The 25,941-nt window shown below is 45.8% G+C and overlaps 1 protein-coding gene across 2 annotated transcripts in view; it reads left to right on the forward strand.

Moving 5' to 3' along the window:
• Positions 1-23,902, forward strand: part of TRAPPC3 (trafficking protein particle complex subunit 3) — a 114,097-nt gene extending 90,195 nt beyond the window's left edge. For both annotated transcript variants that reach the window (XM_086956492.1, XM_086956493.1), the window contains exon 5: positions 21,425-23,902. In XM_086956492.1, the coding sequence (XP_086812618.1) occupies positions 21,425-21,544 (120 nt within the window). In that variant the 3' untranslated portion in view covers positions 21,545-23,902. The remainder of the gene's footprint in view (positions 1-21,424) is intronic.
• Positions 23,903-25,941: the final 2,039 nt, after the last annotated feature.

Genomic DNA, 25,941 nt, shown 5'->3' on the forward strand with positions numbered 1-25,941 from the left:
CAGTCACCCACTCTGCTTCAGTCACCCACTCTGCTTCAGTCACCCACTCTGCTTCAGTCACCCACTCTGCTTCAGTCACCCACTCTGCATCATTCACCCACTCTGCATCATTCACCCACTCTGCATCATTCACCCACTCTGCAAATTGATGAATGTTATGCCATTTTCATAGACATAAGCTACTTTTAGGACAGAAAAAAAAGAGGGTCTACGGAGTAGTGCATCAGATACGTTACACACAAAATATACTTCCCAAAAGTGAGCTACAGCATGCAAGGATGTTGATCAGGCTTCGGGCCAAAAAGCAAAAAACATTCGTACAATATTACACCAATATTACACCAACAAAACAAATAGAAATATGTGGCAGGAAGCGAGGACGAGGATGTACAAAGACAAAAGTGAAACAGCCAAGTTTTGATTGGGGCAATAAACAAGCACTATTCATCCGGAGAATAGGACGGATTAAAGACAATGGTCAAGAGTTACACAAAAAGCCGTACGCATAGAACAATAGCAGTTATTCACACGGAATTACATCTAAAACATATTACGAAAATAAAACTATTCTTTCACAAAACGCCAAAAAAAAAAACATTACATCACTGTACATCCTCTTAATACATTGCTAGGGATAATAAAGTCAGCAAATACACAAAGTTTCCTTTCATACATCAAGTACGTCAATAACATATAATCCGACTACTTCAGCATCACAAGAAAAAAAAATGCAAACACAACTTACATAAATATATTAAAAAATAAATAGCACTTCAAAGTTCTAATAACAGCTCTTGTACGTCAAATAACAAAAAATAGCAAAAAATACATTACATTACAGTTTAAGAAAACATATGCATTACATATCAACAATTAAAAACAAAACTTTAATTTACATTACATTACAAACATTTACAAATATTACGATCGAAAAAAATACATTTCTCAAGTTATAAAAACACCCTCCTATTCAGTCTTTAACTTAAACATAGTATATATACTACATTACATTACATAAAAAACAAATTTGGAATACATTCTTACCTGTCAAACGACGCAGCAACAGCACAGGAACAAGAACACGCCTTCCGCGCACCAACATTCTCGATCTCTGGGGAATTCCACCGTTGACGTAAGCAAATCGGAACGCAACGTCAAAAACGTCGCGCTCCGATTGGCTAGAAATAAACGTCAAAAAACGTAAACACTCACAACACAAAAAAAACTAGACCGCTAACGTAGCCAACGTCAAGGTGACGCATTGCGTCGGCCATTTTTAAAAAATAAAAAATAATACGGGACTCCACAAACACGTTAAACACACATAACACCACACAGTTAGTACAAAACATACACAGTTACATTACATACAAATATACACATAAGACAGGAGAAATACAAAGGGAACATCTATCACATTTTTTAAACACAACACATATTACATAATTAATATTAACATACACACACTCATAACATCACCCTCACACACCAAAACTATCACACTCCTTCACACACCCTCAATAACCCTAACACAACATCTCCCTCATACACCATCACACACCTTCAGCCTCACACCCACTTACTCACACTCACACTCACACACACTCACACCCCCTCACACTCACACACACTCACACACCCTCACTCCCCTCAAAAAATAACACCCCTCACAACAAGCTCACACTCACTACACCGGACAGCTGCACCCACTCACACCCCTCACACTCTATCACCATCAACACCCCTCAGCATCCCACAGCCTTAGCCTCATCCCCTCACCCTCACACACGCACAATAACCCTCACACCATCACCCTCACACACGCTAACTCTCAGCCGCAACAACTCACTCACACTCACACTCCCTCGCTCACCCTCACACTCACACACACACACACACACCCCCTCACCCTCACACCCCATCACCCTCACACCCCCTCACTCACACTCACTCACAATAACTCACACTCAGCCTCACAGACCCTCACGCTCACACACCGTCACACACCCTCTGCCTAACAACACCTCTCTCACCCTCAATCAACATCACACACACTCACACACCCGAAACGTCACACCCCCTCACTCACCTTCACACACACACCCCCTCAACCTCAAACACCTTACCCTCACACACACACGCTCCCCTAAAACTCATCACAACACTCTCAAACTCACTACACCTCACACTCTCAGACGCAAACAACATCACTCATCCTCATCCTCACACACACTCACACCCCCTCACCCTCACACCCCATCACACTCACACACGCTCACTCCCCTCACACTCACAACAACACCCTCACACCCCCTCACTCAGTCACTCACACTCCCAATGACTCACACTCACCCTCACACACCCTCACACACCGTCACACACCATCTGCTTAACAACACCTCGCACACCCTCACTCACCCTCACACACACACCACCTCATCCTCAAACACCTTACCCTCACACACACACTCTCCCCTAAAACTCATCACAACACTCTCACACTCACTACACCTCACACACTCTCAGACGCAAACAACATCACTCATCCTCACACTCACACACTCACACCCCCTCACCCTCACACCCCATCACACTCACACACGCTCACTCACCTCACACTCACAACAACACCCTCACACCCCCTCACTCACACTCACTCCCAATGACTCACACTCACCCTCACACACCCTCACCCTCACACACCGTCACACACCCTCTGTGTAACAACACCTCGCACACCCTCACTCACCCTCACACACACTCACACACCGTCACACACCCGAAAACTCACACCCCCTCAATCACCCTCACGCACCCTAACACTCACACCCCCTAACGCTCACACCCCCTAACGCTCAGACCCCCTAACACTCACACCCCCTAACAGTCACCCCCTAACACTCACCCCCTCACCCCACTCACCCTCACCCTCACCCCCCTCACCCTCACCCTCACCCCCCTCACCCGCACCCCCCTCACCCGCACCCCCCTCACCCTCACACCCCTCACCCTCACCCTCACCCTCACACCCCTCACACCCCTCACCCCCCTCACCCCCATCACCCTCACCCTCACACCCCTCACCCTCACACCCCTCACCCTCACACCCTTCACCCTCACACCACTCGCCCTCACACCACTCAGTGCTACAACACATATTGTGTTACAATAGGTGTCACATTTGCGAAACATAAAACTATTGGCATTGTAAATAACAAAGCAATTATTTTCGCTATTTTAAAAACAAGCACATAAATAAAAAAGTGCCCTTTACAATACCAATAGCTCAAACTTTCCTAATGCAACACCTATTGCAGTGCTATGCTTGTCTCCCCTGCTGCACTCTCCTGCTCTCTAAAGATGTGGCCTAACGACAAGAGCTGCCATCTAAGTCACGTAAATACAAAACATGTTGCATTCCAAATGCTATAGGTGTCCCATTCGCAAAAGTTATAACTATTGGCATTGTAAATGACAAAGCAATCAATTTAGCTACTTTAAAAAGCAACAAATACATAAAACATTTGTCATTTACATGACCAATAGCTCCAACTTTTCTAATGCGAGACCTATTGCATTTCCAATGCTTGTTTCTCTTCTCCTTATGTCCATATGGGCAATAGCTGTACCATAGGCAGGCAGACTCTTGGTCTGGGTACCTTTTTTCTTGTGCAAGCCCTTTTTCTACTTTATTGTGCCCCTGCTGCTGTTAATCTTCAGCGGTTTGGTATTCTTTGTATCTGTTTCTACCTTGTTGGTGGTCTTACCTATCTAATTAGGTCACAGCCACTACTGTTGCATCCTGCTGGGGTGTTTTATACATCTCAGCCATCGCACCCCTTGGGTAGCTGTTGCCTCTCCTGTTCTTTTCAGTTCTGTTCCCCTGGACCGAGTCCCTTTGGTTGTTGTATCCATGTCTTGGTATCCTGCTTTCACAGGAGGCTGGGTTCCCCTTTCTTCCCAGTGTCTTCTTTCCTCCTCATAGGTGGAGATAGTCTTCTCTTCCTCACAGTTCTGTATGCCATTCCCGCCTTTCGTGGCGTTGTTTTTCTATGTGGCGTACTGCTCTCCCTCCGTTCTCCCTTGTGAGAGATATTGTTACCCACCTACTTTTTTTAGTTGGGGTATTTCATTACTTTTTCCTGGGCACAGCCTGTCTTCTATCCAGCTACATTATTTCTGCTGCTTATGCACTCTCCTCCGATGTTGGGGGCTTTCCCCCCTCCTGGGGTTTATTCCCCTTATACTCTGTGTTGGACCCGGCCCTTTAGGCAGTTTCACCCCGAGACTTTTTGCTTTTTCCTAGCCTGTTTCTGTGACCTGGTGTTGGTGATTTTAGGCCTCTGCGCACTTTTTCACTGTGGTACAGTGTAAAGTGCTTGAGCTCTCTGTGTATGTGTGGTGAGTGACCTGCCCTCCCATAGGAATGAATGGGGAATATGTATGCCCATGGTAGTTCCTGATGTGTGGGGAGTGCAGGGGCGAGTTTGGTATGAGAGAACTCGTGAGACTGAATGCTGTGAAATGGTATATGCGGCATGAGTGTGTCTAGTCTAGAATTGCCACTTTTAGAAGTTGGCATATTTGTGTAATTTGTGTCTGGCGTGTGATTGGCTGGTGAGCCTGGGTCAGGAGTGCCTGGGCCTGCTTGTGGATTGACTGTCTGGTTTGAGGGTGACAGGGGCTGGAGAGCCCAGGAGGTTGTCTGAGTCAGCCCATGGACCAAAGGCAGCATCTGCTGCCAGGGAAGTGGGAGGAGATGGCACCTGATAGTGAAGGGCTGTGCCTGCCTGACTACAAAGGTGGCTCCACCTCCTGCTGGGCGACTGTCACCTCTGTCCCTGATACTGACAGGACTTCCCTATAACCAGTTCTAGCTGGTTCCCACACTGCCTACACAAAGACTTCAAAGACTTTTCTGTGTATAAGAAGGGGCTGTGTCCCCTTCCAAAATGTTCTTGTTTCTAACTTGAATCTGCCAGGGGCATGCTGCTGCTGGGGCTCAGGGAAATCCCTGGGCCCTGCCCAGCCTCTGGACCTCTGATGGACTTTCCTGGACTCCTGGGGGACCCCTCTGCCTTGCTGGGCTGATGGGGGGGGACTTGGCTTTGCCCCCTGGGAATCTCTGGGACCTTTTGCAGCCTGGAGAAGCTGCATTTTCCTTGCTGGGGCTATGCTGCTCCCTCTTTGCGATTTCAGGACTGCCTGGAAGGTTCTCGTTGCTGGACTGTGTGTCCTAATTTGCTGGGGACCTTTTTGGAGCTGTTTCCCCCCCCTGAAGCTGCTGTGTGGCGAAGAGATCGTGAAACCCTGTAGTTTGACTGCTTATCCCAAAAACCTCCAGTGTATCCAGCCACATAAAAGACCTACATTGGCTCAGGGTGGAAAGCCGTATTAGGTTCAAAGCCCTGAGCTATATGTTTAGGATCAAATCTGGTACCGCCCCTAAATATCTCCAAACCCTCGCCACTCCCTACACTCCGGCGAGAGCACTACGCTCGCAAAATGCTGCAAACTTTTCCATCCCAAAGTTCAAATTTGCAAGAATGGGAGGTAGATCCTTCGCTGTCATAGGGCCCACACTTTGGAACAAACTCCCCCCCCATATCCGGAAAGAAGACAGGTATAACATCTTCAGAAAACAGCTAAAGACCTGGCTCTTCCAGAAATAATCCACCATCACTTACCTTCCTTCATAAACTTGCTTAATTTCTGTCATCGGCGCCGGGAAACCCTTGTTGGGTAGCTGCGCGCCATACAAATGCAAAAAATAAATAAATAATAAATAAATTAGCGCACTGGCTGCTCTCTAATTTGAGTGAGGGCACCGCACTGACCAAGCCTGCTGTGTGGCCGAGATCGACGTGTTCATCGACACGTGTGGGGTGCAGATCGGAGACTTGTGGGCCTCTCCAGCGCAAGGAGCGCTGAAAAACAATTGTGTTTCAAAAGACAGTGGTCCCTAGCAGTTGAGGGATTTTAGCAAAGTAATAGACATACGCTAAATAGTGAGTATGACCTTTGTTCAGCCGGACAGGTTTTTAATTGAAGAGATTTGATAACATAAAAGGAATTTTTACAAAGTGGGTACATCCAGTAACCCACAGGGGACAAGACAAAACAGGGGGGTAAACTTAACGCAAACAAGGGCCGTCTGTACTAGTAGTTCAGTGGACAGACAAGAATACATTTCAAAGCATCATTGTATACAATTTCTCATTTACAAGATACATATGACGCTGTTATGTCGACGACGTTTCGATGCCTATACAGAGATAAATGGCATCATCTTCAGGACAGAGAGTTAATGTGCTTGTCTTGAAAATGTATAAACAGTTTGTGTGGCCAATGTTATGGTCCAGACAATTGTCTGTTTACTGGGGCCGTTGCTTTATAATCAAACCAAACGGGGCAAGTTGATGAGTTTTCCGAGCATATTACTCGATTAATGTCCAAACCAGGGCAAGGAAGCCTCTTCATAGGAGACCGGACCGGACGTGTCTCATTCCTGGTTTGGCTGCTCGATGGCAATGCAGCATAACACTGGCCACACAAACTGTTTATAAATTTTCAAGACAAGCACATTAACTCTCTGTCCTGAAGATGATGCCATTTATCTCTGTATAGGCATCGAAACATCGTCGACATAACAGCGTCATATGTATCTTGTAAATGAGAAATTGTATACAATGATGCTTTGAAATGTATTCTTGTCTGTCCACTGAACTACTAGTACAGACGGCCCTTGTTTGCGTTAAGTTTACCCCCCTGTTTTGTCTTGTCCCCTGTGGGTTACTGGATGTACCCACTTTGTAAAAAAATTCCTTTTATGTTATCAAATCTCTTCAATTAAAAACCTGTTCGGCTGGACAAAGGTCATACTCACTATTTAGCGTATGTCTATTACTTTGCTAAAATCCCTGAACTGCTAGGGACCACTGTCTTTTGAAATACGTTACTGCCCAAGGTCCCTAGTGATATACCTTTGGGTTCCCTTGTTCTTTGCGAAAAACAATTGTGGGCCGTGTCACCGTAGCAGCCCGGGGTCAGTAACCCCCGTGGAAGTGCCCTGTATCTTGCCGGTGTTTACGCTTCGAAGATCGAGCCGCTGCGCTCTGATTGGGTGAGAGAGCCGAGCCCCCTCACCAGAGCCGCGACGGGATTGGCTGGTGGAGCGTAGCGTCATCGGCGAGGCCGCGCTGTCATTGGTCGGCGGCCTCGCGTTCAGAGGAGCTCGTCACAGGAGCCGCGACGGGATTGGCTCCCTTGACTGAAGCTGCTGGAAGAGCCGAGGAAGGCTCCCGTGAGGAGGAGGGAGCCCCGGGAAGAGGAGAAGACGCGTGGCCTGCTGCTGGGGCACCAGTGTGCTGAGGGAGCCCCGGCGAGAGAGAGAGAAGGCCGGCGCGAGGCTCCCCGAATGGAGGGAGAGCCTCGAGTGAGGAGAGCCCCCGCTCGCCAGCAACCGGTGAGTGGGGCAGAAGAGAGGGAGGGGCGCCGGGACACATTGTCGGTGTCCGCCCCCCCCCAGAAGCGCGAGTTCGCGCTCCTTGTTCGTGTGAAGCCACGAGGGCTTCAAGGGCGGCCCCAGTTGGCAGTGGGTCGCCCCAACGTGTGTGAGCCCAGAGAGGCTCTAGGGGGCCATTTTCGATTTACGAGCCCAGCGAGGCTCGAGGGCCATTTCGTTTTGAAAGGCACAGAGTCAGGGCGGCCCCGATTGGCAGCGGGTCGCCCCAACATTGTAGAGCCTTGAGAAGGTTCTGAGGGGCCATTTCTTTGTGTAGAGCCCCGAGGCTAAAGGGGGCACAGTTGTCTCCAGAGCCTGTGTGGCTCCAGCGTGGCGCAGTTTGCGCCTAAGGGTCAGTGAGGACCCTGTTGCAGTTTGGACTCTCAGCTGCCCGGCAATTAGTGGGCAGCTGCACCGTTTAGGTTTTGTGATTGTCCTCAGGTGCCCAGCAAGTAGTGGGCACCTGCAACGTTTAGGTTTTGCGCCAGTGGCGCACCCCTGGACTGGCGCTGCATGGCAGCGCGCCCTGACATTGGACACAGGGCGTCTGAGCCCCAACAAGGCCAGTTGGCCTAGGGACTGCCACAGGTGGTGGCTTATGTGAGTTTTTGCGCAATTGTATGGTTATTGCACCTCTGAATGTGATTTCTTGCATCATGTGTTATTCCTGCACCTCTGAATGTTTTTAGACCTCATGTGATTTTTGCGCTATTGTGTTGCTCTGGCACCGCTGAATGTTTTATGCATCATGTGTCTTCCTTTTCCATGCACTGCACCTCTGAATGTTTTAGGCATCATGTGTCTTCTTGCGCTGCACCCCTGAATGTATTTTATTGCATCATGTGCTTTATTCTTAACACCTCTGAATGTTTTAGGCATCATGTGTTTCTCTTTATTACTCCCCTGAATGTGTTTCATGCATCATGGGTAATGTGTTCTTGTGTATACCCCTAAATGAATTTTATTCTTAGGTGGTTGTTCTTTTTAGTACAGGTGGTCCTAGTAAGGTCCTGGTTCCTGTTACCAGTGGATACTGGTTGTGATCTTTTTGATTTCCATTTTATGTTTATTATTCCTTATTCTAAAAGTGCTATATCTGATTCTGACAGTGGCCCATGTGGCCCTGTCTTGTAAATAATCCCTTATGAATGTTGCCTGTGCCAGTTGGCACAATACATGTGTGATTTTTATCTGATATGTGTTTTGACAATACAAAAGTTATTTTATAATAACCTTGTGTGGAGTTCCTTTTGTGGTGTGCCTAGTATGTTGTTGCTGTTGTGTGCTGGCGCAAATGCTTTACACATTGCCTCCGAGTTTAGCCTTACTGCTCGTGCCAAGCTACCAAGGGGGTGAGCAGGGGTTATCTTGGCGTGGGACTTCCTTGCCCTGACTAGAATGGTGGTTTCTGCCTGGCTTTGGCGTCAGCCTTAGCCTACCAGAAATAGCCAGTTCTAACACTCTGTAATGTCTGTTTTCATACAGAGATTTGGTTTAGTTTATTATCTATTTTTCAAGTTTCCATGGAACGTTGGTCAGGTTTCTCACCTTTTTCCTCAAGCCTCCGTGGATTGGACAATGCGTGATTGTCTTCATGAACTATGTGTAGCACTTAGTCTCCGCCAGCAGTTTTGTTTCACCTTGCCTATTTGTTTCCCTCGCCCTCTTCCTTCTCCTTTTTCTCCTCTTTCTTCTTCTCCATCTTCTCCTACTTTTCTCCCACCACCACCTGCTATTAATTCTTTTTTCACCCGTTACCACCTGCTTGCACGGTTCCTCTGTCGGTGTGAGTAGTTCTTGGATAGTTGCCCTTGTTTTTCTGTAGTGGGCAATGCCCTCCACTTCCTACTCTTAAGTGGCATTGTGTTGCTGTTTTCCAGCTTTGTCTTTCTGTCTCCACCTCAGTTACTGTTGTAACTTCTTTACGACAGTAGGACGTATTATCTCGGTCTGCCCTTGATTACCTCTGTTCTTGGAGTACCCTTCATTCCTCCTTTTCTCGTCCTCCAGCTCACTGGTGGAGGCCGCGGCTTACTTTCGATGGAGTGGATATTCTTTCACTTACACTAAGGGTGGGCGTAAAATCCGTTTCGCGGGCGAATTTGCGGATTTTCTGCGATTTCGCGATCCGCGAATCTCGCGAAATCGCGGTAAAATCCGCGAATCAGCTGGGACGAATTTTCAGCCAAGCAAGGGTTACAGCAGCAGGTGCAAAAGTTGAACCTAATTTCTTTTTAACCTTTTACAAAAGGGTTACAAACAAATTAACTTCAACTTGGACACCTGCTGCTAATTGCTTCCTGGTGCCTCGTTGCCTACTTGCAACTATTCTCTGACCCTGCTCTGACCCTTGAAGCAGGGTCAGAGAATAGTTACAAGTAGGCAACGAGGCACCTGCCAAGGAATTAAACCTCATCAGGAAGCACTTACAGATCTAAAAAACAGGAAGAAGGGAGAGGATGGCAAATGCACCCATTTTGAGTTGTCAGGAGGGGTTAAACTAAAAGAGACCTTTACAGCACAATTTTCATATGCATTTTGCTAAAAATAAAAAGCTGTATGTTCTGTAGGGGCAACTCAGGAATCTGGCCCTTCAGAGATCCGGCCTCTTTCTTTCTCTTGTTCTCTCTCTCCCTCTCTCTTTCCCTCTCTCTCTTTCTATCTATCTCTCTCTCCCTCTCCCATAAACGACTGCATGGGTAACTTCGCTATGCAAGCGGCTCGCGAAGACGCAAAAAGCCCCGCGAACACGCAAAAACCCCGCGAACACGCAAAAAACCCCGCGAACACGCAAAAAAACAAAAATTCGCGAATTTTGCGGATCGCAAATTCGCAGATCGCGTATTCACAAAAGTCGCCCATGCTTAACTTACACTGTATGACGTGTGTCTATGAAAATTTGTTTTTTCTACGCACATTTAGCCTTGTATACATTAATCTTTGGCTGTATATGTCTCTGCATGTATATACATAACTCTTGAATGGATCTCTTGTAGATCTTTTACTTTTGGTACGTATATGTGTGTGCTGTGCACACAAAAGTCGGCTGGCTTTTTATACGTTGGGCGTTGCTGCATTTTACCTACACCCTTGGTGACCTGGTTCAGCTTTCTTGGTTGTGCTCATCTGTTTCCTTTCTTCTCTTCAGTGAGCATTACCGTTACATTAATCCGAAGGATGCCTTCTGTTCCTTCAAGGTTCTCAATGTTAGACCGGTTTCTTTACCATTCTTGTTTCCTAGCCATGCTTTTCAGCATTCATTGTTCTCTCTCTTTTCCCCATCATTCTATCATTGGAGATTTAATTTTTCCAAATCCGTTTCTCAGGATAGATTCCTCGAGGATCGGTGGGTACTTTTTAGGTCTTGCGTAGCACTTCAGCGCAACGCGCTACTTCGCTTTGCGAAGCATGCTGTATTAGAGTATTTTTTAGAACTGGGGTGGAAGCCCCGCCCCTATTTTTCATTGGCTGGTGTCATAATCCATGGTAAACGCTGCCTTCCGATGGAGAATAAGGCTTCTTAGTCCCTCCTTGTTACCGCCCTGTCTCCTTTTGGGACCGCCCATCAGGACTGGATCTTTTACTTGCAGCGTTATACTGTCTCCTTCAATTAGTCTGTAAGCACTTTTTTTTTTCATTCGGCTAGCTACGTGATGCAGTGCAATTGTCAATAGGTTCCTTAGATGCTTGAATGAAACATTTGCATGCAGTGTTAATGTGCTCTTTGTGACCCCCCCTTGGTTATTTGTCTCTCCCCACTCCCTTCTGAGATCTCTGTTTATTTATATGGCTCGAACCCTGTTCTCCAGCTCCAAAGTCGGCAGCGTTATATGTTGAGCCACCTCCTCGCTTCGATTCTCTGTGCCGTTTGTTTCAGGTGCTACATGTGCCGTGTTTATTTTAAATTATATATGATGTACAACTTTCAAAAGGCGAAGGACTAGGCAAAACCCATCATAACTGCAGTTTTTCGGGAGCAGTAGACGTTTGCATTGCACATTTTTTTAAGCCGGATAGAAAATGCTGCGTCACATGTTCCGTATTATCATGTTTGCTGCGAGCCGGTTACCATCGCCCATAAATATCATGCTGCTTTAACTAGTTTACAATGCCAGAGGTCACCCTCATGTTTGACACGTGATGCTGTGTCTGGGTTTGGAATGGGGGCGGTGAGATGCTAGTAAAACCTGGCCACGCCTATAAACACATAGAACATGGCAGCTTCTCTGAGCGGAATGTTTACAGCTCAGGGTACCGGTGTACCACCGTGAGGTCTGCCTCCAGCTAAGCTATTGTCTACACCGCCCGGCTCCATAAGTGCAGGAAATACCATAGGAGACGAACTGGAAGCGTCTTTTGAGGTCACACGTTTTTTAGGTCTCGCAGAGTCCGCGCATGCGCTGCTCTGTGAGACATTTAGTCAGTGGCTTTTGGTAATGCTTCCAAAGGCTGTTGCTGGCCATCAGCTTTCGGTTAAGTGCACAAGCGCGTGATGACTTTCGTTTTCATCGTTACATTGCTTGTTTATTTTTAAACTTTCAGCGCGAGACTCACTTGTACCTAAATGCAGTGTTTCATTGGCAATGGAGGAGCCAGTTGTAGTTTCTGTATTAATCTGCATACACCTTCTGCCCCCCCAATCGCGATTGCGATGACTTTCGCTTTCACAATTACTTTGCTTGTTTATTTTTAAACTTTGAGTGCGAGGCTCACTTTTGCCGACGCCGCGCGCATGCTTTTTTGACTTTCGCTTTCACCGTTACTTTGCTTCTTTTTTTGAAACTTTGTGCGCAAGGCTCACTTTTTTTAGCGTGTGTGCACGCACACATCTTGAGGCTTGTCAATCTGGATGCTACTTCGGGCCCGTATTCTTTGCCGTGTTGGTGGGCCTCCAGGGTTTCCTCACCCTTCCCGCACCGTCTACTTCACCGCTCTATCTTGTCAGCACACTCACACTCCGTTGCCTCTCTGATGCACAGTCAGACACTTTACATGCACACCACCACCGCCAGACTAGGAGAGCTAGAGCGGAGGGGGAGAGGCACGTTCAGGCGTTACTCACAGTTCCCTGCCGGTTGCTCTCAACACCCTCTCGCCCGTTCCGGAATGCTGATCTCACGGTGTGCAGGTTCCTCAATGCCGGTCGCTACCGGTTCTCTGCTGCTGCTCGCCAGACGCTTCAGCTGAGCTCCGGCTTCTCCTTTTGCTTTCAAGACGCGATGCACGCAGTGGCAGCTGGTAACATTTCAAAGTGGAGGGGCGTAAAAGTTGGGGATGAATGCCATGTTGCAATAAAAGCTAGTGAGACGGTTGTCATAAGGGGAGGTTCAGTGGAGAGGGAGGACTCTCCAGAAATTTTGAAAAAAAGAGTAGGCAAATGTTGCATTTTAAAGCACATTTAAGCAAGCATGAAGGTTTATAAAACAATTGTGAATGCATATCCTTGAAATATTTAAACACTAGAAACCTGCCCCATATATTACTGCATTACTGCACCATGTCATAGGTAAACTAGTTATAGAAGTGAGGTGATGTGTCAAGTTAAATTTCACAAAAAGGATATCCTGTTTTAACTAAATCAGTATCTCCCACTTGCAGCTCTATCCACGCTCAAACTAGACACAGTATTCATGGTCTCTCAGATTCTCAGCAACTCAATACTAAAAACAAAACTCTGGCTTTCTGGATATTGCTGTAACCTATACATATAATGCAATCATTGTCCTTTTCTGTGCAACTACAATAGTTAACGTTCTATTTTTACTAGGCACTCTATAGTCGAGTTGAAAAAAATAAAAATAAAACATTTCCTGTCATAGTTTGTTGCCTGCCCAAGCCCATAGATCACGATTACCACCACTTTCATCCCCATCAAATACAGATAGCCATCCATCACCAGTCCTGTGTTTATTTTATGCCAAATCCTTTGCATTTATTGCTCGCATTTTAAAGGAGTTTGAGAAGGAAAACCTCTGCTACTCTACACAATATTGCTGCGTGGTGACAAAGTCCTACTCTCATTCACGCTCCAGTCGGCGCATGTATTTAAAACAAAGAAATACATAATTCAGAAAGTAAAACGTTACTTTTTCACAGCAAAAACACTCCATGACTGCCACAATGCCATGCCAGGATAAATATAGGCAGGCAGGGCTCTTCAAACTCTGGGCAGCAGGGCCCAGATAAGGCGCGCGTGCCCCCTTCTCCCATGCTGCGCATCAACAATTAACCAGGCCTGTCCATTATTACCTTACTCTGCTGACTCATTCAAAGCCATTTACGACGCCCACGAGTTAGTCACCACACGGACCTCCTGCAGTGCTGTGTACAAGGACACCGCCAGCACTGAGACCATTTAAAAAGATGCTTTCAGCTAAAACCCTCTCTTAGCCATGATGCAACAATATTAAGCATTCGGCAGCAGGGCCAGTCGGGCAACATAAGTGTACAAGCCTGCTCTCTTGGCCGGAAAGCTCTTGCTCAAATGTGCTGACAGACTGTTACCCTGAGAAATGGCAGGCGGCAGGCAGACAGTTCCCTCTGGAGAGACGGTGCTCACATTAGATTCATTCTTGTCAGAAGCAGACTGCCGTCGGTGACTCTGGCTACCTAAGGGGGTACGGGGTGGGTAGGGTAGGGTTTCGCTGAGGTCGCGGGGAGTCGGGTGGGGGCCGAGAGGAGTTTAAAAATAAATAAAAAACTTACTGGGTCCGCGCTGCCTCTGACTGCTCCGGGGTCCGGACTCCCGTTGGCGCCTACAGGAACAGCTGTGTCTCCGTCACTGCTGGCAACTCCTCAGACTTAGCCAATCCGATTGACTTAGGGCAGTGTTACGCTCTGCCCATTAGGAGACCGAGGTTTGAGCCTTGGCTCAACCCTCGCTCTCCTAATGGGCAAGCGCCAGCAGAACAGACAATAGGGCTCATGCGTGGGCACGGAGAAAAATGCGGCCTCTGTCCCCACTCATGCGCACTTGTGCTCAGTGACGTTGTGCTCCTTCCTGCTGCCCCTGGTGACAATCATGTCATTCAACATGATGTCGGACCGCCCACCCCTTCAGACTCTAAAGGGGTGGGCAGTCCGGCGTCATGTTGACTGACATGATTGTCAGTTCAACCTCGGCGTCTTTGAACTTGAGTAACCTGAGAGAGTTACTTAAGTTCAAAGACGCCGAGGGAGCTGCATGTGCAGGCGGCTTGTGGGGCAACACCCCAGCGCCCTTAATTGACGTACCGCCACTGGATGCACGCAGCATGTACGCCTCTTACAGCCTTGCCATTCTTACTTTCCCAGTACCTCATGTCCATTTGCTCCTCCAATTCGGCCAACTGCCATCCATTGTTCGTATGATTCCCCAGCACCTCCCACCCACCCTCCATTGGCCATGTGTCTCTCCGCGTGTTTCTGTACAGAATGGCTAAAACTCCTTACCAAATGGCTCTCACAGGAAAGGTTATTTGGCGTTGCCAATGCTTGTTCCGCCGGTGAGTTCTCCTAGTAGCAATAGTTAGCCTCAAAACGATTGTGACTCCTGAATATTCATGAATTTGTTCCAAGTGTGGGAGTGAACCCAATGAACACATTGCTTTCTTTCTTTCTTTTTGTTGTTTTTATGCGCAAACCTTTTGTAAATGAAAACCAGGTTTTCTTTTACGTCTTCACAAGAACAAGAATGTTTTTTTTTTTCTCACTAGGGATGAGATTGCTCTTGTTTGCTGTTTCTGGAAACTTTCGCGAATGCTAGATTTGTGACTTGCGATGCACTGCCCATGCCCCTTGAAAATACAAAGTTGCACTGCATTGTTTTGTTTTTTGGCCATGTTCAAAATATAACTGCAATTCTGTTTATCATATTTGCTGACACACTTATTGATAATGGGAGCTGTTTGTGTCCTTAACAAGTGGGGATGAAAAGCGTGCCCTCGCTGCACGTGTTTACTTTTCTTTGTTTTCATTTGAAGCAGAGACCGAGTGTGGCACGTTCCTGAGCACTGCTCAAACATGTTATCTCGGAGTTGTGACCTGACCAATGAACTCACAGATACCTTGGGATCCTACCCAGTGCAAGTGCAGTGTCTGCACCGATGGGAAATGATTCTCATGAGGCAATAAAGTTTAGATGTGATGGGATTTAGCATTTTTCTAGTGCTTCGTGGGACCTGCTGTGATGAGCTGCTGGAATGATAGCCATAGTCGGGTGAATTGTGCAGTACCATCACCCAGTGCCTGCTGACTTCATTTGCTTTGTATAACCCATAGTTCACAGTTTATCGTTTTCATTTGCAAAGAAGAAACAATGTCTGAACAATTAATAATGTGTCTGGCCTGTACGGAGGAAACTCATCTCGCGCACAATTAGTTCCTATTGTTTTATACTGTATCCAATATAATCAGTTACGCATGTCAGTAGTTACCTCATATGAAATCTGCTTGAAAGGAAGGTGATGCCGCCACCGATAATGCACGCAAGGGCAGTAATTGGTCTGAAGGATAGTCATGCCTATGTAAGAAAATGTCCCATATGAAACCTCTGGTTTTGCCTTTTTGGATTTCTCGGTTGGTGGAGAGTACCTCTTTCTTTCATTCACTTTGTGTATAGCGCTTCTCGTTTTTGGAATCCCCTGCCTCCTCATTTTACACATATAAACAATCTCTTGACTTTCAGGAAAGCCTTACAAACCTGGTAATTTAACTCTGTTTGACTTGCATCTTATACCGTAGCAACTTTATTCTTGAGCCTAGATGAGGCTGCCTTTCCAGCTAGCACCAAGACACCTCCGGGTACACGAGCGCTTTATAAGTTTATTTAACATACCATAATTTGCCATATTCTTCAGAGCTGCAATATCCTTGGGCCCCTTTTGGATTTCCACTGTGTAACTAAACATCATTCAGTTAAAACATTTTCTTAAGTTAAAAAATTGAGATGACATTTGCTATTTATGTTTTTAGGTCTCGCACCTGCCGATTACCAGCACAAAAGCACTGTCTCGCTGCGAGACCTATAGTCTGCTTCCCAGGAGATGGGAACACGCAGCATGCCGGAATCTGATCGGATCAGGTCGCGCGCGCGAACGCGCGCTCCGATTCCGGCATGCTGTTCACACTCACAATGGATCAGGACGCGCGCACGCACACAAACACAGACCCACGCGTGCACACACACACACACACGCACGCACACACACACACACACGCACGCACACACGCACACACACACACACACGCACACACGCACACACACACACAGACACATGTGTGCACACACAGACACATGTGCGCGCACACCGACACATGTGCACGCACACCGACACATGTGCGCGCACACCGACACATGTGCGCGCACACCGACACATGTGCGCGCACACCGACACATGTGCGCGCACACCGACACATGTGCGCGCACACCGACACATGTGCGCGCACACCGACACATGTGCGCGCACACCGACACATGTGCGCGCACACCGACACATGTGCGCGCACACCGACACATGTGCGCGCACACCGACACATGTGCGTGCACACAGACACATGTGTGTGCACACAGACACACACGCACACAGACACACGCACACACACACAGACACACGCACACACACACGCACACAGACACACAAGCGTGCGCACACACACACAGACAGACACGCGCACACAGACGCACACACACACACGTGCACACACAGACACACACAGACACACACAGACACACACAGACACACGCACACACAGACACACGCACACACAGACACACGCACACACAGACACACGCACACACAGACACACGCACACACAGACACACGCACACACAGACACACACACACAGACACACGCACACACAGACACATGTGCACACACACACGCACACACATCCCCTCCCCCCCACCACTCACCTGGCTCTTTCCGAGTGTCCCTCTCTCCCTCAGCAGCCAGCGGGTCAGTCTCGGCAACAGGCGGGGATCTCCACGAGCACGTGAGCCCCGCTAGCTCACACACTCACTTCCGGCTGGCTTCACGGGCACAGGAGCGCGGGGTAGGCTTCCTGTATTTTTGCGGCCCCGCCCCGTCCCAACACAGGTTGCCTGGCTTCCTGTCCAAGCCGGGCTGCGGTGGTGAGTTTGTCAATTAATGTGGACACCCATGCTTGCTAATAATGATTTTGGCCTTGCTATAACCATTATCCTATTATGACACTGTTGTCTACTGAATACTGAGCGTGCCCTCTGTGGAATGTAATCTCTGAGTTGACTTTTGACGCTTGTCATTGGGGAGGCGGGAGGGTGGTTTCCAGTTAATTCCTTAATGGGCCTCGTTCTTCATTAAAAGCCGGGACGCGTGCATGTTACCCGATGTGTGAGCCTGGTTGGCAGAGGAAAGAAATGCCACATGAGGATGCAGTGGGTGCACGGCAGAGATGTGGGACAAAAGAATTCGAGAGAAAGTGAGCTCTTTGCATGTTTTGTGTGACATTGTATCATGAGCTAAGGAAAGCAATTATATCGGTTCCATTGTTACTTACAAAAATAACCAATGTTTTCCAATGCTAATATTTAAGTTCAAATACAATTCTACTGATGTCAGGAGTAGTAGTATGTAGTCTTTCTTCCCTAACATTTAAATGAGCTCGCACCTCTGTCCTCTCCATCCCACAAGGCTACTTTCTCTAATTCTCTCTAGCCCTCGTGCTCTTTTCGAGTACCTGCTATTGCTGTTCACCCCTCCATACCATGTATTTACAATTTCCTAGTAACAACAGATGACTTTGACTGTCTCCACCACCCGTAGATCATCTCCCGGGTTATCGAAATGGCAGCGACAGGTGTTGTAGCTCTTAGTGTTTATAGCTCAGTTCATATATAACTCTCTCTTCACACTTTGTGTCTGTGTAATATACAACACTTACACATCTTCTTCACTGCACTATTTATCTCTACTTTGAAGACGTTACAGGGCGGTCTCTTGCTCTGATATTTACAATCTAACAAGCAGTTGAAAAGGCCATTTATTGTATTGCAATAGTCTTGCATTTGCAAGAGTTTAAGCTATTAGTATTGTAAATGACAATGCCTTTTATTTATGTTTTAAAACCCAAAACATAAATAAAAGGCATTGTCGTTTACAATGGGAATAGCTCAAACTTGCTCGAATGCGAGACCTATTGCATTGCAAATGCTTGTTATTAATTGTATGTGTTGCTGAGGCTGAGCACGCTGTGTATGCTCTTTCCATTAGAGTTTGAGGGTGGACTCTATGGTCTATTGTCATTGATCGCCTTGCAATCCCGATCTTAGGTTGCATTCCCGTTGGAGCTGCTTCTTAACTGGTTCTATACCATGGTCGCATAGCTTTCTACTTCCAATCGACTTCCCGTGGTCCTGCTTGGAGATCAGTCTGTGAGCATCTTGTTTCATCTATCATTTTCAGATAGTCTGGTCCCTTTCAGTTTTTTTGGACCGGCTTCTCCTCTTTGGGGATCTATAGTGAGGTCAGTTCGCAGTCCTCCTCCAAGGATGGTATTGGTCCGGTTTCTGAATCTAAGATAAGGAATCTGTGGCTAGATGTCTCCATCAAATGGACAAGTCACTTCCCTTTGGTTAAGCCTTACTTGGTAGAGACAGAAATGTAGCAGCAGATTCATATTGACCCACCCATCCTCCCTGAACTGTGAACTGAGGGCCTGTTGTCTCCTACTTTCCCTTTTTGCACACTGCTGCTGTTCGTTTATTCGGTACTTATTGATACAAGATTCTTTCCTTTTTTGCAATACTGTTTCCAAGATTGTTTCTCTAAGTGGCTCCGCTTAGTTGACATGAAAATAGTCACAAAAGAAACTGATGTCAGCGTGTTGGGGGAGGTTTTATATGGACTCCATCAATGTCACATTTGGGAGGCTGCATCTTTATGGAGTCGCTCAACACACTATTCCAGTGCGAAGAGGTACTGCTGAGACCATTTCCAGACCAAGTCTGGCATCTAGGAAGGATTCTAAGATAAGGAATCTGTGTCTGGATCTTGTCTCTGTGTACCACAATGTAGCCGCACCCTGTGTAGTGTCACTAGTGCTAGTGCAGTTTGTTTTGTTAGTGCAGGCATCTCACAAAAAGTGAAGAACTGGTCTCACACACCACCTGGTGTCATGCTTCATCATAAACCAGTCCACGCCCTCTAAAAACTTGGTCTGATAGAGGGCGGGCATACACCTGATGACAGGGATGCACTTCTAAACTGAGTGGGGGCCCGTGAGAAAAATAGTGAGTTAAAAGGCCATTAGAGGTGTTGGCTTAAATTTAATAGAGCTGGCATCCTTATGGTGATTTAAAATCAGGTGATCGGTGTGATGAGGATATTATTGTCCCCCCACCACTGTAAATGAGGTCAACGTGTTTCTGCCTATAGGCTCAGTTGGGTCCGCGGCATTCATAAGGACCGTGATAGCAAATAAAGAAAGGGCTCCTCTCTTACCACACTATGATGAGAGGATTCCACTCAGTGTGGTGATGACGATCACACTCTGAGATGGCTACATTTTTAAAAGCCCTAAGATGAACTCAAAATGGCCCCATAGGAGAGAAAGCGCAGGAGACCCTTTAGGTCCAATGTGTCATACGACGTGGTCTCCGCCTCTGTGCCTAGGTCTTCACCCCTCCACTCCTCGCCGGATCTTGTCTCTATCAGATAAGGCGTTACTGAATTTAGGAAGTTGCACTTTTAGTGCAGTTTAGTAGGAAAATATATACATTTTCCTAAGCCTCCAGCACTTTTAAACTCCTATAGTTTCCACTCTACATTACATTACCACACATTCATCTGTGTAAATATTTTCCAGAGACGTTCAAGCCTTGCATCAGAGTGCCAGAATTACACTTCTTTGAGCAGACATTTTTATTCAGAATCCGCAAATGACCGGTTGCTGTTGGTAGCTAGGGAAACCCCAGTGTCATAGCAATGGTGCCAAGGACCCAAGTGTAAGCCTGCACTTACTGTTGAGTAGCAGAAGAAAGACATAGTTATGGCACAGCAGAATCTCACTGAGCAACCTGCCACCATAAGAGCTACACTAATGTTGATGATGTACCCAGGGAGGCTAGTGCCGCACATTTCTTGAAAGTAGAGAGGTTCAGTTAAAATTGTGCACATTTTTTCCAGTCCATCATACCCTGGAAGCAGAGTTGCACTGAATGAAAACATGCTTTCCTTTTCGCAGTCCTACTTAAAGTTCATAGACCATCACTACTAGCAGGAATGGCCAATCTCAGCGCTTGTAAGGTAAATAAGTTTCGCATCTGTCACATCCATATACTGCGTATATTAGTGGCAAAGTTTTATATAGGTAGCTTTTACATATAATTTTCAATTTTTTATGTTGGAATTTCAACTGTTTCTATGGGTTCACAACTTTGACAGATGAAAATACTGAAACAAAGAGAGCTAGTTGTTTATGTGTGTTCACAGTACATGGAGGGGAATGAAGACAGGGTTTGAAACCAGGTCTTATGGGTCCACAGTTTCCAACTACAACTAGGCGCATTTTCCTGTATTGTGTGTATTAATAACTACTTTTAATCCAGCCTTTTTCATCAGATGTGATTTGCAAAAGTTGATGTAAATTCATGAAAGGTGACTATAGATAGCCAGAGAAGTGGAAGAGCGGGAGAAATGCAAACAAAATATTCCAGCCTGTAACAAAAACTTAACGTTTGGAGAGTAGGACAGAATGGATAGAAATAGATTGTGTGATGTTCTGGAATTGGACTCGCTTGAGAGCACTGCAGTTGACAGAGGGCCTTCTATAACCAGGAGAGCAGAGTAGGCTCTTTGTGCCTTTTCGGAGGGTTGTGGGAGTGCTCCTGAGGATTCAGACAGATTCCCAGTGGAGTGTGCTATGAACTAAGCTTCTCTTGTCTCTCACCTCTGTGGTAGGTTCAGATGGCCATTGACGTGAAGTTTGTCCAAGATACCCTCAAAGGTGATGGCGTCACAGAAATCCGCATGAAATTCATCCGGCGGATCGAAGACAATCTTCCAGCTGGTGAAGAATGACCACTCCAAATCCAGAACAAGAGTTGCGAATGCAAATTGCCTCAGAAACTGGAATTAGCCATGCCAAGCGATTCCCACAGATTCAGGGCACCCTCCACCCCCTTCCAGTTTGCAGTTTTTAGAACACGGAAGCCCTTTATTTATGATGTTTATATTCTTTCCACATTTTTTTTGTTCTGCAACACAATAAAAATTTGAATTTGTATGGGAATTGAATGTGTTGAGGGAATGCCTGGGCACCTGGAAGTCCAATTTTCATTGATACATGATGTCTATATATTTTTTTGTGATCCATGGCCGTTTGGACTACTCGTAATCAGCCCTTACCTATAGATTCAAATATGTAGGCTGGAATCCCTTTCTAAACACTCACCTGTAGGGCACCTGGTTATGAGTAAGACATTTTTTTCTCTCCATTTTCTTAAATCGTCCTGACTACCCAGGATCTAAAACAAAAAAAAAAAAGCTCTAGCACCTTTTAATTCCGATGTACTCTCAGAATACGCTGTCATTCTGCCGCATGGTAAAGTATTGTTTTCATGTTTTGTGCTTTTTTTAAAAAACAATTCTTGCTTATAAGTTTAGTTTAGATAACACAGTAACAGCCTTTTACAAAAGTGTGGGTATCATTGACCGTTTTACTAGTGTATTCGTAAGTGGTGCGTAAACAAATAAATTCAACAGCTCATTTCAAATGTTCCCTTATCTAGATGGGGTTCACAGTGACCAATAACCATACCAGTGCAAACAATATTAAAATGTAGTTGTTTGAATTCAGCTAAGGAGACCGCATGAGCACAAAACTTGCTTACCAAACGTTTAGTGGCTCCCACCCTCGCCCATCTCTTGCTATGCCGGGTACTACATTCTTAATCTGGTTCGACGGACTCTGTGTGACCTCTTGGATGAAGAATACTTCTAGTAGTAATATTTGTCCCCCTTAGTAGATAGTTCAGGCCCGATAAGGATGACGATCAGTAAGTCACCATAATATATATCTCTCGTAGAAAAAATTGGTATTTAGGCTGCTAGCCTTGCAACTCCATCCCCCAACTGTAGGTAGCCACTGTGGGTGCTATGTATGGTGTGGAAGACTAAATTAGATGGAGGGCATAGGTGAGCTTGCCCATACTAATCACGAAATGTATATAGGTCCCTCCTCCCTCATCGCCCAGCTGGGGCAGTGTTACAAGTTCATATAGTGCACATCAGGCGTACATCGCCCATAGTGCTCAAAGGGCTTTTTCTGATGAACACGTTTTTGCACTAAGATCACACCTTTTTGTTTATTGATTTTATGGCTGGCTGTTATTCATCTGCTGATTTTATCTATCATGTTGCTGATTTCCTATGGAGGTCAAGTTTATCAATTTGTTAATCCTCTCTGTTTGTACCACGTTCGTATATGTGACCGGTTCTTTTGTCTCACACTTATCTCTTACCTCTCCCTCCTATAAAGCGCTCAGCTACCATCTCGGGTCATGTTCGCACTATATAACACTTTAGAAATAAGTAAATAATTAAATTAGGATTTAAGAGGAGGGCTGAGAAATTCCAAGTTCCGATCTAACCCCTGACATGGGTTTTTGAAACTCATCTGGTTCTGTCCCAATTCTAGAATTACTTTTTCTGTTTTAGAGTCCTGTTTAAGGTTACACTGTATTTGGGTTATTACATTATTTAGAGTTCTTGCTAGGAATGGCAGAAAATAATGAGTGTGTATTGCCCAATTAAAAATTGGTCGAACCTCCACCTTTTTCTTTGTCTTGGTTTTGCTTTTCTAAACTCAAAGGGATGGAGGTATTTATTCAGATAATCCCGCTAAAGGATTATTTTGAACTATATATTTAATAAAGGGAAATGCACATGCTGAGTTCCTGAAATTTTCCTGTCTTATCCATCTCCATCAGTGCCTCTTGAAGTGCAGTTTGAGCATGGCTAATTAGAACCTTACACTGTGTTGAGAGGGCAGCACAGGGAAACATTTCCCCCTTGGCCTGGATGGAAAGACTTATTGTAATCCCCTGGGCCACTGATTTCTCTTGCCCAGTATGTTTCCCGGGAGTAAAAGACGTGTACAGCTTTACTTTCCAGCAATTTGTATTAAACAAATTGTTGAAAAATGAAAAATTGTTGCAATACTGGTTTCAAACAGAATCAGATCTTTTATTTTCTAAAAAAAAATAAAAAAATTGGGGGGAATTTTCTATCCTTTTGTTTGCAGATGTTTTTTCTTTGAACCTCACAGCATCTGGGGTACAGACTTGTTTTACGTCGTACTCTCTCGGCTGTCCGCAGTGCAACAAAAATTACAGTTGGTGTGTCAGTAGAACAAATTTAATTAAACACTATACATTTCAAGTTCCGCTCTCTTTGCCGTAATTCAGGATAACGTCATAGATTACTTTGCCTTGAACAGCACTTCTCTCCTTGTTGGAGCCTCAAACTTTTTGTGGCTCAGTCCTCCAGGGGTCTGGACAGGAGCAGTGTAGTGTACTGGACAGCAGACGATGAATGTGAGGAAAAGGGGCAGTTTAGCAGGACAGATGTGAAGACGTCAGGTTGCATGAATGGAGTGCCCAGCAGAGATGGGTGCCTAGTGAAGGGAGCGGTCAGCAGATTGGGATCTCGAAGGAGATAGCTAAGAGATGCAGCATCCTGTTGAAGACCACAATATCAAACCTATCGAGAGCACCTTTAATGAAGTGGAATTGTAAATGCCCAGAGCCTACCAAAGGATCAAACCATTCTGAAATTAATCCCTCCTGCCACATAATGAATGGTAAATAGATTTTCCAAGATTTTCTCCTAATAGTTTAAGAAATCCAATGTTTAGCGAAGGCTGGTTCTGCTCCTTTTTCCATAGTTTATAAGCCCAGGAAGATTTCATTGAGCTACTGTGCGGTGTAGAATGGGTCTTTTCCTAGTTTGAAAGTGGGAAGGACGAGGCTGCTTTGCAGACTGCAATGGCTATTTGTTTTGACCTTTGTGACTTCTGAGCCTCTATGCCTATAATCCGTGGACTTATGTAATTCAAGAGAGTTGATGCCGTTCAAAATATGTTTTAGTCCAAAATAAAAGAATCTGTGTAAGATGTTAGTTAGAATGAGGGTGGGATAGAGGGGAGAGAGCAGATTTGAAAGCCGGACATAAGCAATAAACCTTTTTAGGTCGAAGCCTGTCTGGTTTGCTAAGGACATCTTGGGGTCATTCGGAAAGCTCCCCTAAATATGCATTCTTACCATTGGCTTTGTAACACACATTTGCTTGCTTTCCATTTGCTGGCTCTATTTATTTTAGGCTGTCCAGCTTGAGTTAATCCCTTCCTTGCCCAAGTCCTATTTGCTGTATTCACCAGTAGTGGATTTCTGTACACAGTCCTTAAAGCATGTTCTTATCTTGTCACATTTGCTGTGCATTCAAAGACAGAGATCGTGTCAGACTCTGTCTTCCAGGGAGCTTGGTGTGTACTGTTCTTTATGTGACTTCAAAGTAAGAGGATATATGTATCAGTCAAGCAAGCTGGGCGGGGGAGAGGGGTGCTTGAGAAAGGCTGTACGATGCTAAAAACAACTGTAGCACACAGCAAAATTTAAATGTCTGCAAATGAACTAAAGATACTTTAAAATATATCAGAATTATGAAAACGCAAATGAAGCACATTTTTTGGTAATTCTGAAGTGTGGTCAAAACAAATATTTTAATACAATTAAACAAACCAATACACTAGGTGATGACATTTCCACACATTGTCTGCTGTATATTTTAATCAGTCAAACTGTATGTCTGTGCAAATGTAATTGTCATTTCAATTGAAGATGTGTTGTCTGTAATGGTAGTGTGCTACCATACCATGCATATTCCACTCGATGCCACTCGACATTACACTGCACCACTCCACACTATGCCACTCCACATTACATCACTGCACTCTACTCTGCACCATTCCACTCTACGCCATTTCACTCTATCCCACACTACTCTACTATGCACCACTGCACTCTTTACCACTGAACACTACACTAGTCCACCCTGCGCCACTCTACTCCATGCCACTCTACTCCATGCCACTCTACTCCATGCCACTTTACTCCTTGCCACTGCACTCTATGCCAATGCACTCTACTCTGTACCACTCCAGTTTGTAAGTGTACTCAGCCAATCAACTCTACACCACTCTAATCTATTCTGCACTCAACATCACTCTACGCCACTGTACTCTACTATGCACCACTCCACTTAACTCAGAAACAATCTACTCCATGCCACTGCACTTCAGTGTCCCTGCACTCTGCACTATTGCACTCCACTCTGCACCACTCTACATTAATGCCCTTTAGACCACTTTACTTTAAACTACTGCACTCTTCATCAATGCAGTCTATGCCAACTACTCT

This window comes from Lissotriton vulgaris, chromosome 2_1 (assembly GCF_964263255.1).
Source record: "Lissotriton vulgaris chromosome 2_1, aLisVul1.2, whole genome shotgun sequence".
Lineage (NCBI taxonomy): Eukaryota > Metazoa > Chordata > Amphibia > Caudata > Salamandridae > Lissotriton > Lissotriton vulgaris.